The sequence below is a fragment of the Lepidochelys olivacea genome (genome assembly GCF_965140295.1).
Source record: "Lepidochelys olivacea isolate rLepOli2 genome assembly, chromosome: 10".
NCBI lineage: Eukaryota > Metazoa > Chordata > Testudines > Cheloniidae > Lepidochelys > Lepidochelys olivacea.
In genome coordinates, this window is record NC_140420.1 from 20484340 (window position 1) to 20501203 (window position 16864).

The 16864-nt window shown below is 46.3% G+C and overlaps 1 protein-coding gene across 1 annotated transcript in view; it reads right to left on the bottom strand.

The window, feature by feature from the left end:
• RRN3 (RRN3 homolog, RNA polymerase I transcription factor) overlaps window positions 1-10854 on the bottom strand; it is a 29040-nt gene extending 18186 nt beyond the window's left edge. Inside the window, exons 1-8 of the mRNA XM_084641930.1 lie at window positions 10682-10854; window positions 10287-10387; window positions 8494-8550; window positions 6958-7047; window positions 6719-6848; window positions 6183-6242; window positions 4995-5058; window positions 1812-1881 (exon numbers count right to left, since the gene is read on the bottom strand). Of these exons, the coding sequence (XP_084498056.1) occupies window positions 1812-1881; window positions 4995-5058; window positions 6183-6242; window positions 6719-6848; window positions 6958-7047; window positions 8494-8550; window positions 10287-10379 (564 nt within the window). The 5' untranslated portion in view covers window positions 10380-10387; window positions 10682-10854. The remainder of the gene's footprint in view (window positions 1-1811; window positions 1882-4994; window positions 5059-6182; window positions 6243-6718; window positions 6849-6957; window positions 7048-8493; window positions 8551-10286; window positions 10388-10681) is intronic.
• Between the last annotated feature and the right edge of the window lie 6010 nt (window positions 10855-16864).

Below are 16864 nucleotides of genomic sequence, written 5' to 3' on the forward strand. Positions count from 1 at the left end.
TGATTATGTTCTTTTAACATAGTTCTTATGTGTAACTTCTCAGGTTTTTAAAAAAAGTGAACTGAAAAAAAAAAACAAATTCCATCATGTGGCATCATACTGATACCACACGGGTCAGCAGCAGCATTGGGACCTTTAGGTCCACCACACCTCTGCCACTTGACCTAACAGTAACGAGAACAGTTGGTAGATTGTCATCATCTACGTGGACCAACAGCAGGCAGGGCTGGGACACTTTGCCAGTGGGTTTCACAGGTATTTGCTGACACCAGAGGAACGGTGAGACTCAGTAAACTTGGGTTCCATTCCAGGCTCTGGGGGGAGGTGGAACATTCTCTAGGAGGCAGACTTTTCTGCCCATTTCCCTCCCTCCACAAAGCACACCACCTTCTGCCCCATTTTCTGCTTCCTGTCCTTGTCCCTATCCTGTCTTTTCTCCATCCCTGACTCCTCATCCCAGTCCTACTCTCTTTGCCTACCCAGTCCTAGTCACACCCTGCCAAACTCTCCGTCCCAGTCTCCCCTCCCCCATCCCAGGTCCCCTGCTCCCAGCTGCTCATCTGATCTGTCTCTCCCGTAAGCCTTGGCCTCCAGTCACAACAACTTTTTCTCCCCACCCACATTCCCCATCCCCACGGATTCCCAGTCTCACTCTCTCCCCATGGGCTCCTTGTCCAATCGCAGTGTCCTCCCTGTCCCCCACCTCAGTTCCCTCCACACCAGCTCCTCATCTGACCTCAGACCCCATCTCCCCCACCAACATATTGGCTCTCAGTCCTCATCTCTCCTTGTTTCCCTCACCAAGTCCCAGTCTCCTTGCCCAGCCAAACCCAACCTCCCAATCCCAGTTTCCCTCTCCCAACCTGCCAGCCCCAGTTCCCTCTTCCCACCTTTTCCACCAGACTCCTTGTCCTAATGTATTCCACCCACAACCCCTAAGGTTCTGCTCATGTCCACTCTGCATTTGAATCCTCTTCCACACTGCCTGGACCTATCAGGGGTCACTGAAAGCACAGGAGAGACAGGCTCCCTGCTCTCAGTTCAGGGGCCTGGACCCAGTATGGACCACAACAGCCCAGACCTGGAATTGTGGGAAAAGTACTGCTCAGCCCCAGTCTGGCTCACAGAATCTTTGGGGGGTTTAGCTGCTAAAATCTAAGAAGTCCCTTCTGAACATGTACAAACCACTCATTTTTCAAAGGTTTATAACTTGGATAAATTTGGGGAAATTTTTACAGGGATGGCAAAAGGCAGAACCCTGACAAAAAAGCTCTTCCCCCCACTTCCGCCTCTCCCCGCCAACTCATAGTCAAGACCTTGCTCCAAAGAATGGGGGTGACAGAGGTTTTCAAAGAACCAGGAGTTTTTAACATGGGCAAAACAACTTATTTTTCCCTTAGCCTCATTCTCAGAAACAGCTTAATTGTTTTGGCTGAAATTTCCTGCCCCCCCGCCCAAAAAAAAAAAAAATTGCCTGAGGCAGACACCCAGAAAGAAAATTTCAGTTCAAATGATTCAAGTTCCCCAAAGTTAAAAGCAACTGAAAACAAGGTCTTATAATGGGAAGTATTGGGAAACCTTAATAACTGACCGTACTACTGGATACTCCTCTGAGTGGGTGTGTATCAAAGAAGCAACTACAGAAAAAGGATAGTTTTTGTTGAAATTACTCAACAATATTAAACTTACATTATTCAATATGGTGAGCACTAAAGCACCTGTATTAGACTATGCAATGTATCAAATGCCAAACTACGGTATTTTCTACTATTTATATATTTTAAAAAGATAAATAGTCTGCCTGCTCTTACCAGAGTTCTTTCTGATTTATTAATGAAAGGAAAGTTTTCCACAAGTATCGGCATGAGAAATTGTGGTGTTCTGTAAAAAAAGAAAATACAGGACACTTTAGCCAAAACAGAAGAAACAGACAGTGCATGTACTGAATCTTTCTACAAGTGAAGTTTGGAACAAGCATTTTTCAAGAGAGTTCAATTTTCACAGATGTAGGATAACAAATTGTACAAGATGTTTCTATAGGGCACTAATGTATTATATAACTTTCCACAAAAAAGTGTTAATTTTTTATAGAATCAAAAGTACCCCCACCGTTATCTTGGGAGGGGCAAGAATGGAGAAAAAAAAAAAAAGTTAGAAAACACACTTCCATTACTTGATTCCACAGAAGCTCCTCCAATATTAACATTAAGCTGTCAGAATCCATTATTTCTGGGGGGGAGAGGATGGAGAGCAATTGCTCTGCGCAGCAGTGTCTCCTATCTACCCAGTAGATTTCCATATGGAAATCCACACTGACGTTACTGCAACCAAGGTATGCATTAACATTCCTCCCACAACAAAGGGTTTTCAGTGCACAGCTAGAGGAATCAACAGCAGCATGGCTTTTGCTATGCTAGTAAGCTATGCTTCCAAGTGGTGGTTGGTCAAGGACCAGAGTTTCACATAAACTACCATTACACACAACTGCAATCATCTCCCTACTAAGCGAAGTAAAATCAGTTCTTTGCAGTCAGTTGCAATGATATTTTTGAGCACTTTTCCCATATTAGGGGAACATTTGGCCTTTTATATTTATCTGACATATCATTCTTTCAAGCTACGTTACGTTGGCTTTACTGTGCTGACTTGGATTCTAGTTAGTTTTGAGGACACAGAAGCCTATGCGCTGAACCTGGATTGTGGTGCACACAGATGCAGAGCTACTGAAGCTAACAGGACTGCATGAAGATGAAGAGGTCACATGCAACGCACTGCAGATTTGGAACCCTGATTTGTACCTGAAGTACGTACAGATAAACCAGGATTCTAATAATAAGGATCTTACCAGATCACAAGAAAGAACTGCTACAGCAAAAAGAAAAGTTGAAGGTTGACTGCACAGTAAGCCTTCAGTGTGTTCGAAACAATTCAAATCACTAACAACCTTTGAATTGCTCATTGGAACACATTTTTCTTTGTACTGCAATTTTTACTCTCCAGTTTTGATACTGAATACTTTTGCTAAACATACAAAAAGCATTACTATGTTTTATACAGTTTCTTGGTAAAGTTCTGCAGTAAGCTTGTTTGACCTAACTGTATCTGCAGGTATGTCTACACTACATCGCATCGGTGGGCAGCAATTGATTCAGCGGGGATCGATTTATCGCATCTCGTCTAGATGAGATAAATTGATCCCCGAGCGCTTTCCCGTTGACTCCTGTACTCCACCACGGTGGTAGGCGGAGAAGCGTCAGCAGTCGACTCACCACGGTGAAGACACCCGGGTAAGTCGATCTAAGTACGTCGACTTCAGCTACGTTATTCACGTAGCTGAAGTTGTGTAACTTAGATCGATACCCGCGCCGCCCCCTCCCACCCCCAGTGTAAACCAGCGCCAAGTTATTATAACTAGGGATGTCACACACTTCACAATTTCTGTAGGCTGAGAGCATAGCATACCCAGGGGCTCCTTGCATTCTTCTGTTCTCCCCCACAAGCTCCCAGTGTGCCACCCTCTCATGTCCCTCTATTTAAGGGGTTTCCTGCAACTCCCACTACCCTGTCCCTAATGCCAGGCTCTCTGTGTCCCCCATTCCTCTCTCCACTACATTCCAGGGGCTCAGTGTGCCCCCCCATATCATTGTCCTGCATTCTTCCTCCCTCAGCAGGCACGATGCGTCCTCCTCAATCCCTTTCTTCCCCCCCATACCATGGACTCTGTGTGCATCCCCATTCTCCCCACTCCCCTATGTCAGGGGCTCTGTGTGCCCCTATTCGCCTTTGCCCCTTCATGGCAGGGTCTTTGTTCTCCCCATTCCCTCCTCCCTCCAGGAGCCTGCTTTCCCCTCCCCCATTTCCATTCCCCCCACTACCAGTTCCTGCTTCCACACCTGCCCACATATACAGTTCCCACTGCAGGCCCTTGCTTCCCTCATTACCACCACTTCCCACCCCCCAATTTCCTGCTGTCCTCTTCACCCACCTCCCCGTGCCTGCTTTCCCCTACATCAATTCCCCACCACCACTCTCCTTGGGGTCTCTGCTTCCCCTCCCACCATCAATCCTCTCTGAGTTCGATTCCTCACACTTCCTGCTTCCGCCAGCACTTCTACACCATCCCTCCAGTCTCTGCTGCTTCCCCCCACCCCCACTCTTGCTCTTTCCCTCTCTGAATCCCCATTTCTTCCATCATTCCCCCACTCTCCCACTACAAACCCTCCCTGTAAGGCTCTTATATTTCTGTTAAGAATCCAGACTATAGACAATCACCCTATGCAGAAAGTTAAGCTGCTGCCTCTGATCACAGGCACCAATTTTCCTTGGCACCGGTGGGTGCTTGCGCAGTCCTGGCCCCACCCCAACTCTGCCTCCTCCCTGTTCCTATTGGACCCCTCCCTAAATCCCTGCCCCAGTCCCACCTCTTCCCCAAGCGTGCCACATTCCTTCTCCAACCCCTCCCTCCCAGTGCTGCCGTGTGAAACAGCTATTTCACGGCGTAAGCGCTGGGAGGGAGCGGGGAGAAGCAGGACGCAGTGCGCTCGGGGGGGGGGGGGGGGGAGGCTGAGATGGGCGGGGTGAGGAGCTGCTGGTGGGTGCAGAGCACCCAACAATTTTTCCCCTTGGGTGCTCCAGCCCTGGAGCACCCACAGAGTCGCGCCTATGCCTCTGATATGTTTAGGCAGCAGAGAGATTCCTCTGCCTGCAGCACCAAGCAGTCTGGGGGCCATGATATTTCACTGATTCAGGCTTTTCTATTGTTCTGATTTGCATCAAAATCAATTAGGTTGTGGTCATCAATGCCTAGAATAGTTCCTGAAACTCTGGAATTGATCAGATGCAGCATTCTAATATTACTATGTTACAGACAAGCAAATACCATAAAGTTGCGAGTTAAACCTCGCTTTGCTCAATTAGTTTACATTCGCCGATTGGTGAAACAAAGCTATGTATTAGCAAAAAGGACATACAAAACTGTGGAATGATATACTTACGAAGGAACATATTTTGCTATAGTTTGCAGTGCTCTATGACATGTGTTAAAATTTCCAGAAAGATCTATCAAAAACAAAAAATGAGTTGTTATAATGAATCATTTCCCTTATCAAGTTACATGCAAGGAGCTACTCTAGCAGCGAGCATAAATACATTCTGCTAGCCACTCATGCTTTATAGTTCACCAGGGAAACTACATTTACCAAAGTTGGCTTTTGGAGTCTCCTTACTTCCAAAGTTACTGTCTACATGTACAATACAGTGAATATTGAACCATGATCAACCCTAAATCACCACCACCACCACAAGATACTATTACAACCCCATACATCACTGATCTCCCTAGAGATCAGAGTCTGACCACATGCTAAGAAAGGCACACATTTCACCCACAATGTTGCACATTTCCACTTTTTTTTTTAAACTCACTATGGGTTAAAACTAATTAAAGTATATAGAAAGATAATCACTGACTGCTAAAGGAATTATACAGACCTTAAAGGATCAGATTACACTTTTTATTTATTTATTTTTTTAAGATGTGCAATATTGGGAGGAAAAAAAAGCACACAGAAGGCTCACCTCACTCCTATAAGGAAACTAGAGCTGTAGTTACACAGCCACCAGCAGAATTTATGCAGGAGAGTCATTCTAGACAGAGTCAACTATTGTTCATAAGTGAGTGTGAGAAGGAAAGGAAATCCATATCTTACAAACATTATGTTTGCTGCAGAAATTCAAACAGATAAAAGCAAGAACCTAGCAAAGGTTTTTAAGTGCCCCTCAACCCTGACTTGGTTATATTTTGTTTACCTAAACCAAAGGAAAACAAAAAAATACCCAAGTTAACTTGTTTTTATAACAATCATGGCTCTAAGCCTTTGAAATAGAAATGTATTTCCTATGCACTCATCTCAATACCACAACTACTGTATTAGTGGCAATGAATCAGAAGGGCGAGATTATCATGCAGTTGATTTCACTGGAAGTTGTGTGCAGTCAAGTGCAGGAGGTGGTATACGTTGTACTTTTTCTAAGGGATGTCTCATTTTCCTACATAGGTTTTCAATAGTACACATCACCATTAAAGTTGCAGTGAAAGAAGTCTGCAAAAAGACACAATATACAAACATTTTTGCTAAAAGAATTAATAGAGCATACTTAAACCATGCTGCATTAGTACTCACTTTCCTCGTCATCATCAGAATCTGAAATATCCACATCATCCTCCCTTATGGTTACTCGAGCTGATAGGAAAGAGGATAATTATTACATAACCATATAAAACTTAAAGATGACAGTCTCAATGGCACAGATCAAAGTATCATTAGAAGAAATCTCATCTGAACTACAGCCCCAAAATATTATCTACATGACACCAAAAACATAAGATGATCACAGGGTTTTTTCCATTCTGGGAGCTGGGAAGATTTTATAGTACTAGCTTCATTTCAGTTGTGTCATTTCATGAAAATTAGTATAATTTGTACTCAAGTTATTTTAGGAAGAAGAGTTTCTATTATCGATTTAAAACAAGTTTTCTAAAAATCCAGGTAAATTAAAGACTTTACGGTTAAAATAATTCTCTACAGTATTTCAGTTGTCCAAATAAATTCACAATATATGACACACATAAATGATAATTACAGTAAAGCATTCTAATTTTGCATACATGCTAACCTAATATTTGGATAATGAATAAAAGATGACAAAAGAAACTTACGTGGTATAAAATGTGAAGCAATCATACGGAGACATGATCTAAGGTACACAGTCTGTGCTGACACTAGATTACCAAGAAATCCCAAATATTCTTCCACCACATCTTGACTTCTGCTCAACCATGGCAGCTTCTGTATTATTGCAAATCGCATGCTCTTAGAAACAATAATGTGAAATACAAAGACATTTTGAGAATTCAACTCCTGATCTCCAGATGTAATATCTGGATACTATACTTACCAACAAAATGCTGACTAGCTGCTCAAAGTCTTTGGTCAAGTAGGCAACAGAAGCCCGAAATTCCTGCAGCCAATTAATGATTTGGGCATCCTTAAAATAAATCAGACAAGACAGATAAAACAAATTAAATAATATGACCTTACAAGCCAATTTCAAAATCTTTAAAACCCATATCAAACATGACAATTATAAACAGAGTGGCTATTTCCTCGTCTACATGTCATGAATTTCTAGAACTCCCATTAGTGTGAGTTAGACAAGATCACTGGGAGAACAGACATTTTAGCTTGAATCTACTTCTGTTTCAAGAATGAATATAGTGGCACAGTAAATGAACACACTACTCTCACATCTAAAGATGCAGGTTTAAATTTGAACCTCGGTAAGCAAGTTTAATTGTTTTACCCGAACTTGCATTTGTCCATATCGTTAAACCACCATACAATGTAAAAATAGAACTCAAAAGACTGGGTGCCTGCTTTTACCCCTCAGAATCCATTTGAGGGGATGATACTGTGCATGCAAATCTGACCACTCCTGCAGGCAAGGAACCATCTGCTTCCCTATATGCACTCTTCTCTTGTACCTGTACAATGCTTTCTGCAGTGCTGAAGAGGGCAAGCATGTGAGGGGAGATTACGGGCATCCCAAGTGAAGCATACTGTCTCCCGAACAACCCTGAGGGAGTCTGCCCAGGAGTCAATATAACCTCATGCTATGTTAACTCCTAAACAGAGCTCCCTCTGTGCTGAGGGATCAACCCTTTAAGCAGTGGACAGGAACTCCCTGGCATCATAGCTCCAATGGACCTGGAGAGACCAGCTTTGGACTCTGGAGATAGTACAGAAGCATAAGGTTTTTGCATGGACAGCCCTGAACCTCTGACAGATCTCAGAGGACCCACAGATTCTCAGAGGGAAAAAACCACTTATTTCCTCCACAGATAGTTAATGCAGACAACACCCTCTCCTATCACCTCTCCTCCCTCCGAACTACAGGATCAATTTAGAGGAAATTCCACACCAAGATCCTTAGTCTTCATTCCCCAGTCTCAGTTAGGTGTTTTGGGGTTTTTTGTTTGTTGTTTGTTTTTTTTTGGGGGGGGGGGGGGAGGTTTGCAAGAAGGAGCAATTTGGCCTTGGATGCTGTAAATTAGGATTTGAAAGCAGTAGCAGAACAGAGGAAATTTTCATGTCAGTGCCCCCTCATCATCAAGTTTACTCCACAGAAATGGATTACACACATAAAATTATTGTTATTTTTGAGAGGGGAAAACACAGCAACCCAATAATACAGCATTGGGCACACTGTAACATTCATATCGCTTTGCAATATATTTTTAAAAATACTTTTGTCATCAAAAGATAAGTATAAAGCAAATACAGTCGGGGTAGATAAAAAAGCACTGCCCTAAACTGACCCAAGTTTAATCTTATTAAGTTTATTAATTGTTATTAAGCAAATACAATTTGCCCCTCAATTACATTCAGTCTCAGAGGAAAAGCCAAATCGAAATTATCTCAGTCAATTTTTTACCTTTATTTCTGTATCTAACAGCTGGTGCTTTAACAACTCAAAGTCTGTAGTTTCACCCTGGGAAAACAAACACAAACTGTTTTCTGCCATATAGTACACCTAAACAATTTGAAATACAAGCTTATTCTTTACACTTAATAATGATAGCTATGAAGACAATTGATAAACACTAGAAATCCAGTGAAATGCAGCAGTAGTATTCATAGACTGGTTCTCAATTTTAGCTGATGCTGTTTTGTAAGAAATAACCTGTTTCTGGAAAAAGATGCTTGTAAAGTTACTATTTTATAAAATGTGATCCCTCTGCACCCTCAGATTAGGTTGTCTCAGGGGGGTCAAATTCTCTTCTTATATTAGGGAGTCACAGACTTTGTAGCTTGCATAGGCCAAGCTTACGGCACACACCAGGGGCTCCTCGTATTCATCCTTTACATCTCACAATGTCCCTATGTCACAACCTCTCATTCCCCTTTCTATTAGGGACTCCCTGCAACTTCCTATACCCTGTTCCTCATGCCTGGGAGTCTGCGCCCCTCCCCATACTCCTTTCCATCATATGCCTCAATCTTCTCTGCCAAGGGTTCTGTGCCCCCCCCATTCTAAGTTCCCTCTAAGATGCGTGGCCACGCAGCAGGCTAAAAAGGGCTGCGCAGGCAGGGAGAGGCACCCCTCCCCTGGCCCAGCCCAGCCAGAGCCTCACCCCCCACCCCTCTGCCCTAATCCTGAGCCCCCCTTCTGCACCCCAATCCCCTCATCCCCGACCCACCCCAGAGCCAGCAACCCCAGCCAGAGCCCACACACCCCAACCCTCTGCCCCAGCCCTGAACCCCTTCCCACACACCGAACCCCTCTGCCCCACCTCCACCACACATCACCTTCATATCAGTGCACATAACAAAATTCATTCCACACATGGACATAAAAAATTAGAGGGAACACTGTCCCCATTCTTCCCCATGCCAACAGCTCTGTGTACCTCCATCCGCACTTTACTCTTTCTGCCAGGGGACCTTCTGTGTAGCCCCTTCCCCCATTTTCCCCCACCCCAGGGTTTCTGTGCCCAATTCCCAATCTCCCCTGATACTAGGGTCCCCAGTTTCCCCCCATGCCAGGGGCTCTGTCTTCCATTCCCACCTTTCCCCCCACCCCATGCTAGGGGCTCTGTGTACTTCCAGGATCCCCCCAATCCTCTCCCACAAAGAATTCTGTGTGCTGCATTCCCCCCACACCAGGAACCCCCATTCTCCCCTCATTGCCAGGGGCTGTGTACAAGCCCACATTCCACACTCTACCACCATTATTCTTTTGTTTGGAAGATAAATCATGCTATGCTGGAAAGCATTAATGGGTACCTCAACGAGCTGTTTGAAAATGCAGCGGTGCTTGAAGCTGTAGCTGTGTTAATCAGATGACAGGAGCTCCATATAGCCCCTATTTCCCTCCCTTCAGTTTTTTGATTTTCCCCAAAATCAACAGGGTTCTAGCCACTGAACCTTAGAACAGTCCCTGAAATTTTGGAATTTACTGGATATGACATTCATAAGTTATCACATTACAGCCAGATGATATTGAGTTGAAAGTCAGCCTTCACAGCCCCTTCACAAGTTTGCCCAAATACCAGGAAAAGAGAGGAGAGTTGGAAGGACCCTCCTGAAGTCAAGAGGCATGTATTTGTGCAACAGAGAACTTGACTCTGCATGCTTAAAACTGATACATCAGCATGAACACCCGAATACACTGAAAATACTGCTTCTCTGCAGAGAGTTTCTGAAGGAAAACAAGGGTATAGTCACCTTTTGGTATTTCAGCAAGACATCTGTCAACGTCCCACCAAACCTGACAGTCTTCCTTGGCGGGGAACTGATGAATTCATCTCCTCCCAACATGTTAGCGTCTACACAGTAACACAAAGATTAAAACAGCATGAACATTAGCCAGCTGGGGTTCGACATTTCATTTACCTCCCACCAGTCAGAAAGTTACGCTTTAAAGTCAGATCATCTTCACACCAGCCTGGCCAGGAAAAAACAGCCAAACGCGTCAGGAAGATCAGAACACCTCGCAGACGTTCCTCAGGCGTTAGGCCGTTAAAATGCCCCGCTGTTCTTCAGCCAGATCCCAACTTGGGGGGCAAGGAAGGGAACAGGGGAAGAAACGCCTCCTTCCAGCCCCCTCCCCAGCGCCTCACCCTCCGCCAGCCGGCCCGCCCCCGAGCCTGGGCAGGGGCCCGTGAGACTCCGCAGCGCTCCCCGCCAGCGGGGGGAGGTCTCAATTAGCCGTTGAGCTGGTACCGCGCGCCTCCCTCTCCTCGCACCGCCAGCCCCGCCACCTCCATGATACTGCCTTGGGACAGGAAAGGACTGGGCGACCTCCCCGGAAGTGAAAACGACACCTCCCCACCCAGAGAGAGGCTCGCACGGCGGCAAGAACAGAGCGCGGAGTGACAGCTGCTCTAGCTCTGCTCTCGCTACTCCTGGAGGACTGGCGTGAGGAGAGCGTGGAGAGTAGCCGCCCACCCCGAAGGCGCAGAGGCAGTTTATAGGGGCACAGGTTCAAGTCCCGGCTCGGGCCGAGCTTAGTCTGAAGGGGCTTGAGCCTCTGAATTGTGAAAGTGCTTCAAACAGAGGTGGTTGTATGTGGATGAGTGGCGCTGTTGATAAAGTGGTCTTACTAACTGTACTTGGTGCAAGACTCATAGATACTTTTAATAACGTCCATCTCTCACCCATGGAGCGCACTGATTTTAATGGGATCCTAGCAGAATACCTAAAAAGAATGAAATCTATGAAAGATTCCTCTTCCACATGAGTATAAAAGGCACAAGAAAGTATTGAGGAATGTTACAGAATGGAAGCTAAAGAGACAGCCTTGAAATTGTGACACCCCCCCCCTTAAAACATTTCCTGAGTAGAGACAGGGTGGTGGTGGGCTACAGAAGAGAAGATATGTATTTGCTCAGAGGCTATAAAGTTAACTTAAAAAAAAAACATACAAATATGCAAAGCATCAAAACAGGCAAAAGGGCAAGTGCAGGCTTTGAGTATGGAGAAGAATCAAGAAACCACTTATGAAGTTATGATGCAATATAATGTGAAGTATGGGCATGAGAGGAAAATAGGCAGTGCAAGATACCCTGTCCTGTCCAGCTAACGGTGCTTCACCACAGAGGATACTGTTTTCTTATGCCTTCAGGAGCTGAGGAGCAAAGCAAAATGAGATGGATTGCACTGAGTTAGCATTACAAGGGTAATATCAGAAACCTCTCCCAACCTTTCAAGCCCAATGAACATAGAATATCAGAGTTGGAAGGGACCTCAGGAGGTCACCTAGTCCAACCCCCCCTGCTCAAAGCAGGACCCATCCCCAATTTTTGCTCCATGCTCAAACCATTGAGCTATCCCTCCCCCCAAAGCTTGTTCCCCAGACCTGCCAAGGTTTGCAGAGCTTCATGTATGTTTGGTTTTGCTTATAATGTAATAAGTTAATCTGAATATTTGAAAAACACCATACACTATTCTAAAAAATTGTGTGGATCTATTAGTGCTGCTGAAGGCATCAGATTATTATTGCTATTTTACAGATAGGAAACTGAGATACAGAGAATAAGTGATTTGCTCAAGATCACATAGTGAGATACCCCTGATGGATGAAGTCTGCTCTCTATCTGCAGGGAAAGCTTCCCTGCAGGCATATATCAGCTCTGATTAGGGTGGAGGAAGGGACTTTCCATAAGGGTAAAAGAGTAGTTGTAACCCTATTTTGGTTTTTGAGAATACTGGGGCATCTTACCTCATTCTTCCTATCATCTTTTCCCATTATGTCCTTTTTAAGCAAGAAGACAAGGAATTAAGGGTTTTCATTCTATCTTGGCTACACCTCTAGTTTGTTAGTTCCGGTGTGTGGTTTAAGTGGGTGATGGGTGTGTATAAATAAAGTACAAATTGTTGGGGACACTGGGGCATGGCCACTAGGTAACTCGAGGGGATGGAAGACCACGAATGTCGATGAAGCCCCCTCACACTAGGCCCAAGTGTCCTTGGCCCCCCCTCCCGCCTGGAGGCACTAGCAGCAGCTCTGCGTACTAAGTCCAAGTGTCCTTGCCCCCGCCCCCCCCCGCCCCCCCCCGGCCTGGAGGCACTCACAGTAGTTATGCTGAGGATCTGCAACAATATGTTGCAGAGTCAGACTGCCTGAAACTAAGCAAGACCAAACAGAGCAGATATGGAAGAATAATGCTGAATAAAGCAGCTTTATGTATGGTTTAAGAAATGATACAGAGAACAAGGGCACTAGCTGGGAACTGGATTGTCTGGCTATATGGATACTTAGGGCAGCTTGCTATTGGATAAGTATGCTGGGAAAAAGGATGTATAAAAGCCTGTGTAACTTCCTGCTCTGTGTGCACGATTTGAGATTCTATTCTCCCTGTACCTTTTTGCAGCTGCAAATAAACTTTTCTGCTTCTCCACTCCGTTGTGATTATTGGGTGTAGCACGCCAGGTAGCGAACCAACTTCAGCTGTTGTTTAGCCTCTCAGCACTGGGTGCCGGCAACAGCTTTTGGAATCCCTGGGTGAGCCCGAGGCTGCAATTTAGCCTTGCCCGGACCCCTCCTGGAAGTCGAGGATTGCAGTGAGAACCGACGCCCAGTGCACACCGGTGAGTTCACCAGGGCCTCGGAGGAGACGCGATTTGATCGACCCCGGAGGGCACAACGGTGCAACGCACTCATATAGTGGAGAAGTAGTTGTGGATGACAGTGAAGAACCGGTCCCTTGGACATAGGGGAGGAGCATGTGGACAACGGTGAAGAACCGGTCCCTTGGATAAGGTAGGAACCTTTTGAAATCCGGATTGTATGCTCTGTTGGAACCTGGGGACGCCCAGAGTTACCCTGTAGGTATGGGACAGGGACAGAGCTCAGGGGTTAGGGCACGGTGTACTCCCCTAGAATGCATTCTAGCAAACTGGAAGGTATTTGGTGCGGATCCGATGACTAAGAGCCAATTAAAACAATTCTGTACAGTTGACTGGCCTCAATATCAACTAGAGGACCAGGAGTGGTGGCCACCAGGAGGGTCAATTAATTACAACACGATCCTTCAGTTACTCCTGTTCTGTCAGAGAACAAGGAAATGGAATGAACATATGTATGCGCATTTGTTTCTGACTTTATGTACTCGACCAGATATATTACAGCACTGTAATCTGACTCCGACTGGTTCGGTAGCAGCTAATGTTAGTCCCCAGACCTCCACCCCCACTGTAATGGCAGAGCCGGTGTCCCCTTCGGCCCGTACACCCACACCTTGTAAGTCCCCAATGGTTGGCCTATACCCCTTAATCACCGAAACTAAAGTTGCCCGGTCTGGATCGGACAGGCGTCCGGCCACGACTATGCAGGTTTATACTCATGTGCCCTTTAATCCTGTGGATTTGGCTGCTTTCAAAGCACAGGCAGGAGAGTTTTCCACCAACCTAAGCAAGTTTATATCAGTCTTTGAGGGGTGCCTCAGCAGTCACAAGCTGGACTGGGATGATTGTAACATCCTCCTGCGAACCCTATTGTCTGAGGTTGAAAGACAACAGGTTGTGTCCAAGGCAAGGGAGGAGGTGCAGAAACGGTACAACCGGGATCGTATTAATGTCCCTGACCCGAATGCACAAGTCCCCCGAGCAGACCCCAAGTGGGATCCAAACGATCATGGGGATATGACCCACCTTACCTCCTATAAGGAGTTGCTTTTGCATGGACTCCGTCACTCGGCTGTCCGACATAATAATTGGGCAAAGCCATATGAAGTAATGCAGGATTTAAAAGAAAGCCCAGGGGTCTTTCTACAGCGTATTCGGGACACAATTTGACAGAACACTAATGCAGACCCCGATGATCAGGCAACTGAGTCACTTATTAAGGGAAGTTTTAAAAGCAGAGCAGCCCCTGATATTAAGAGAAAGTTACAAAAAAAGGAGGATTTAATGGGCATGACCATGGCACAAATCTTAGACTGCAAACCAAGCTTATAGTCTGAGAGAGACAGAGAAGGAGAGAAAGCAAGTGAGACTGATGGTAACAGCGGTACAGGCTGGCACTAAGAGAAGTGGCCGGGAAGGAAGGGGCCGTGGACACGAACGTCCGGGCCCACAGGAGAGACGACTGGGTCGCAACCAGTGTGCCTTGTGTCGACAAGAGGGACACTGGAAAAATGAGTGCCCAAAGAGGAAAGAAAAGGGGGGTGCCTCTGTGATGGCGATGGCAGAGCAGGAATAGGGGTGTCAGGGGAGACGGACCACCCTACCCCCGGAACCCTGAGTAAAGATGCGGGTGGGAAGCTCAGAAACAGATTTTTTAGTGGACACAAACTGCTGTAAATCGACCCCTTCAGTTGCCAGTAGCAGATTCCCTTACTGTGGTGGGAGCCACAGGCAGGGACACCAAGTGCCCACTGTATGCCCCAGCGAAATGCTCTTTGGGAAACAGGACTATATCCCACAAGCTGGTATACCTCCCTGAGTGTCCAACACCTCTGCTGGGACAGGATCTGCTTTGATGCCTCGGTGCCACCCTTCATTTTACTGAGGATGAAATAACCCTTACCTTACCCCCTGAGAATGCATGGATCATGACCCTTGCAGTTGAGCCCTCAGCCAAGCAAGCCCCAGAAGGGAGCCCGTGGGAAGACCAGGTGTACCCCCTCATGTGGGCATCAGGGATTCCAGGAAAGGCCACCCACCAGACCCCCATTACTATTCAGCTCATACCAGGGAAAGGCCCAGTGCAAGTAAAACAGTATCCAATCAAGAGGGAAGCCAGAGAAGGTTTACAGGAAACTATAGTTCGATTCCTAATGTATGGTATTCTCCGGGAATGTCAGTCAGCCTGGAACACTCCCTTTCTACCCGTACAGAAGCCTAATGGCATGTATCGGCTGGTACAGGACCTAAGGGCAGTCAATTAACGGGTTAAGACTCTGCACCCTCTTGTCCCTAACCCATATACCTTATTGGCTTCTATAGGGGGACAGTATACCCATTTTTCAACCCTCGATCTGAAAGATGCTTTCTTTACCATCCCAGTTGCCACCCCGTCACAGAAGATCTTCTCCTTCGAGTGGGAGAACTGAAAAAGGGTTAAAAAGCAACTTTGCTGGACAGTGTTGGCCCAGAGATTTAAAAACTCCCCCACCCTCTTTGGCCAGGCTCTGACCAGGGACCTAGAGGAGTGGAATAATGAGGAGGCCCTCCTTCTGCAGTATGTAGATGATTTGTTAATTGCCACTGTGGGCCAAACCCCCTGCCTTAAAGCCACCGCGAGCCTCCTGAATTTTATTGGACTCCGGGGATACCGGGTAGCACGGAGTAAAGCTCAAATCATCCTCCCAGAGGTACGGTACCTCGGGTTTCACATACGGCAAGGGGAGCATCGGCTTTCAAGCGAAAGAAAGGAAACTATCTGTCAAGTTCCTACCCCAAGTAACCGTAAGCGGCTCAGGGCATTTCTGGGTATGGCAGGCTTTTGCAGGATATGAATCCCAGAGTTTGGACTGTGGGCTAAACCCCTGTACGACTGTGTAAAAGGAGCGGATCATGACCCCTTCTTTTGGACCCCAGAGGCTGACAGGGCATTTAAAATCCTGAAAAGAAAATTGATGGAAGCCCCGGCTCCCGGCCTGCTGGATCTCTCCAAGCCGTTTCAGTTGTATGTACATGAACGAAGGGGGGTGGCCCTAGGGGTGCTTACACAGCTGTTAGGAGCATAGAGACATCCTGTGGTTTATTTTTCTAAGCAACTGGATCAGGCTGCAAAGGGTTGGCCGGCATGTTTACAGGGCGGTCGCAGCTACTGCCCTAGTGCTTGAGGAAGCCGAGAAGCTAACATTGGGAGGGGTTATGCAAATCTATACTCCCCATATGGTCCGAGCCTTATTGGATGCTAAGGGAGGGCATTGGCTCACCCAGGCTCGGATTGCTCGGTACCAGGCTAAGCTGTTAGAGAACTCTGAAGTCACCTTACAGCCTTGCCCCTCCCTTAACCCAGCCACTCTCTTGCCAGAAACAGAGGAACAGAAACATGACTGTTTAGAGATCATAGATGCCCACTACTCCAGCAGTCCAGATTTAAAGGATGTACCCTCCCAAATGCAGATTATGAGTGGTACACTGATGGTAGCAGTACTGTAATAGATGGGCAAAGGAGGGCGGGTTATGCTGTTGTGACCCTCCATGACACTGTGGAAGCTGAAGGTTTGCCTGCCGGGACCTCTGCCCAGCTTGCTGAACTAATAGCCCTGACCCGTGCACTTGAACTGTCAAAAGGAAAGCGGGTCAACATTTTTACTGATTCAAAGTATGCTTTTGGTGTGCTGCATGCT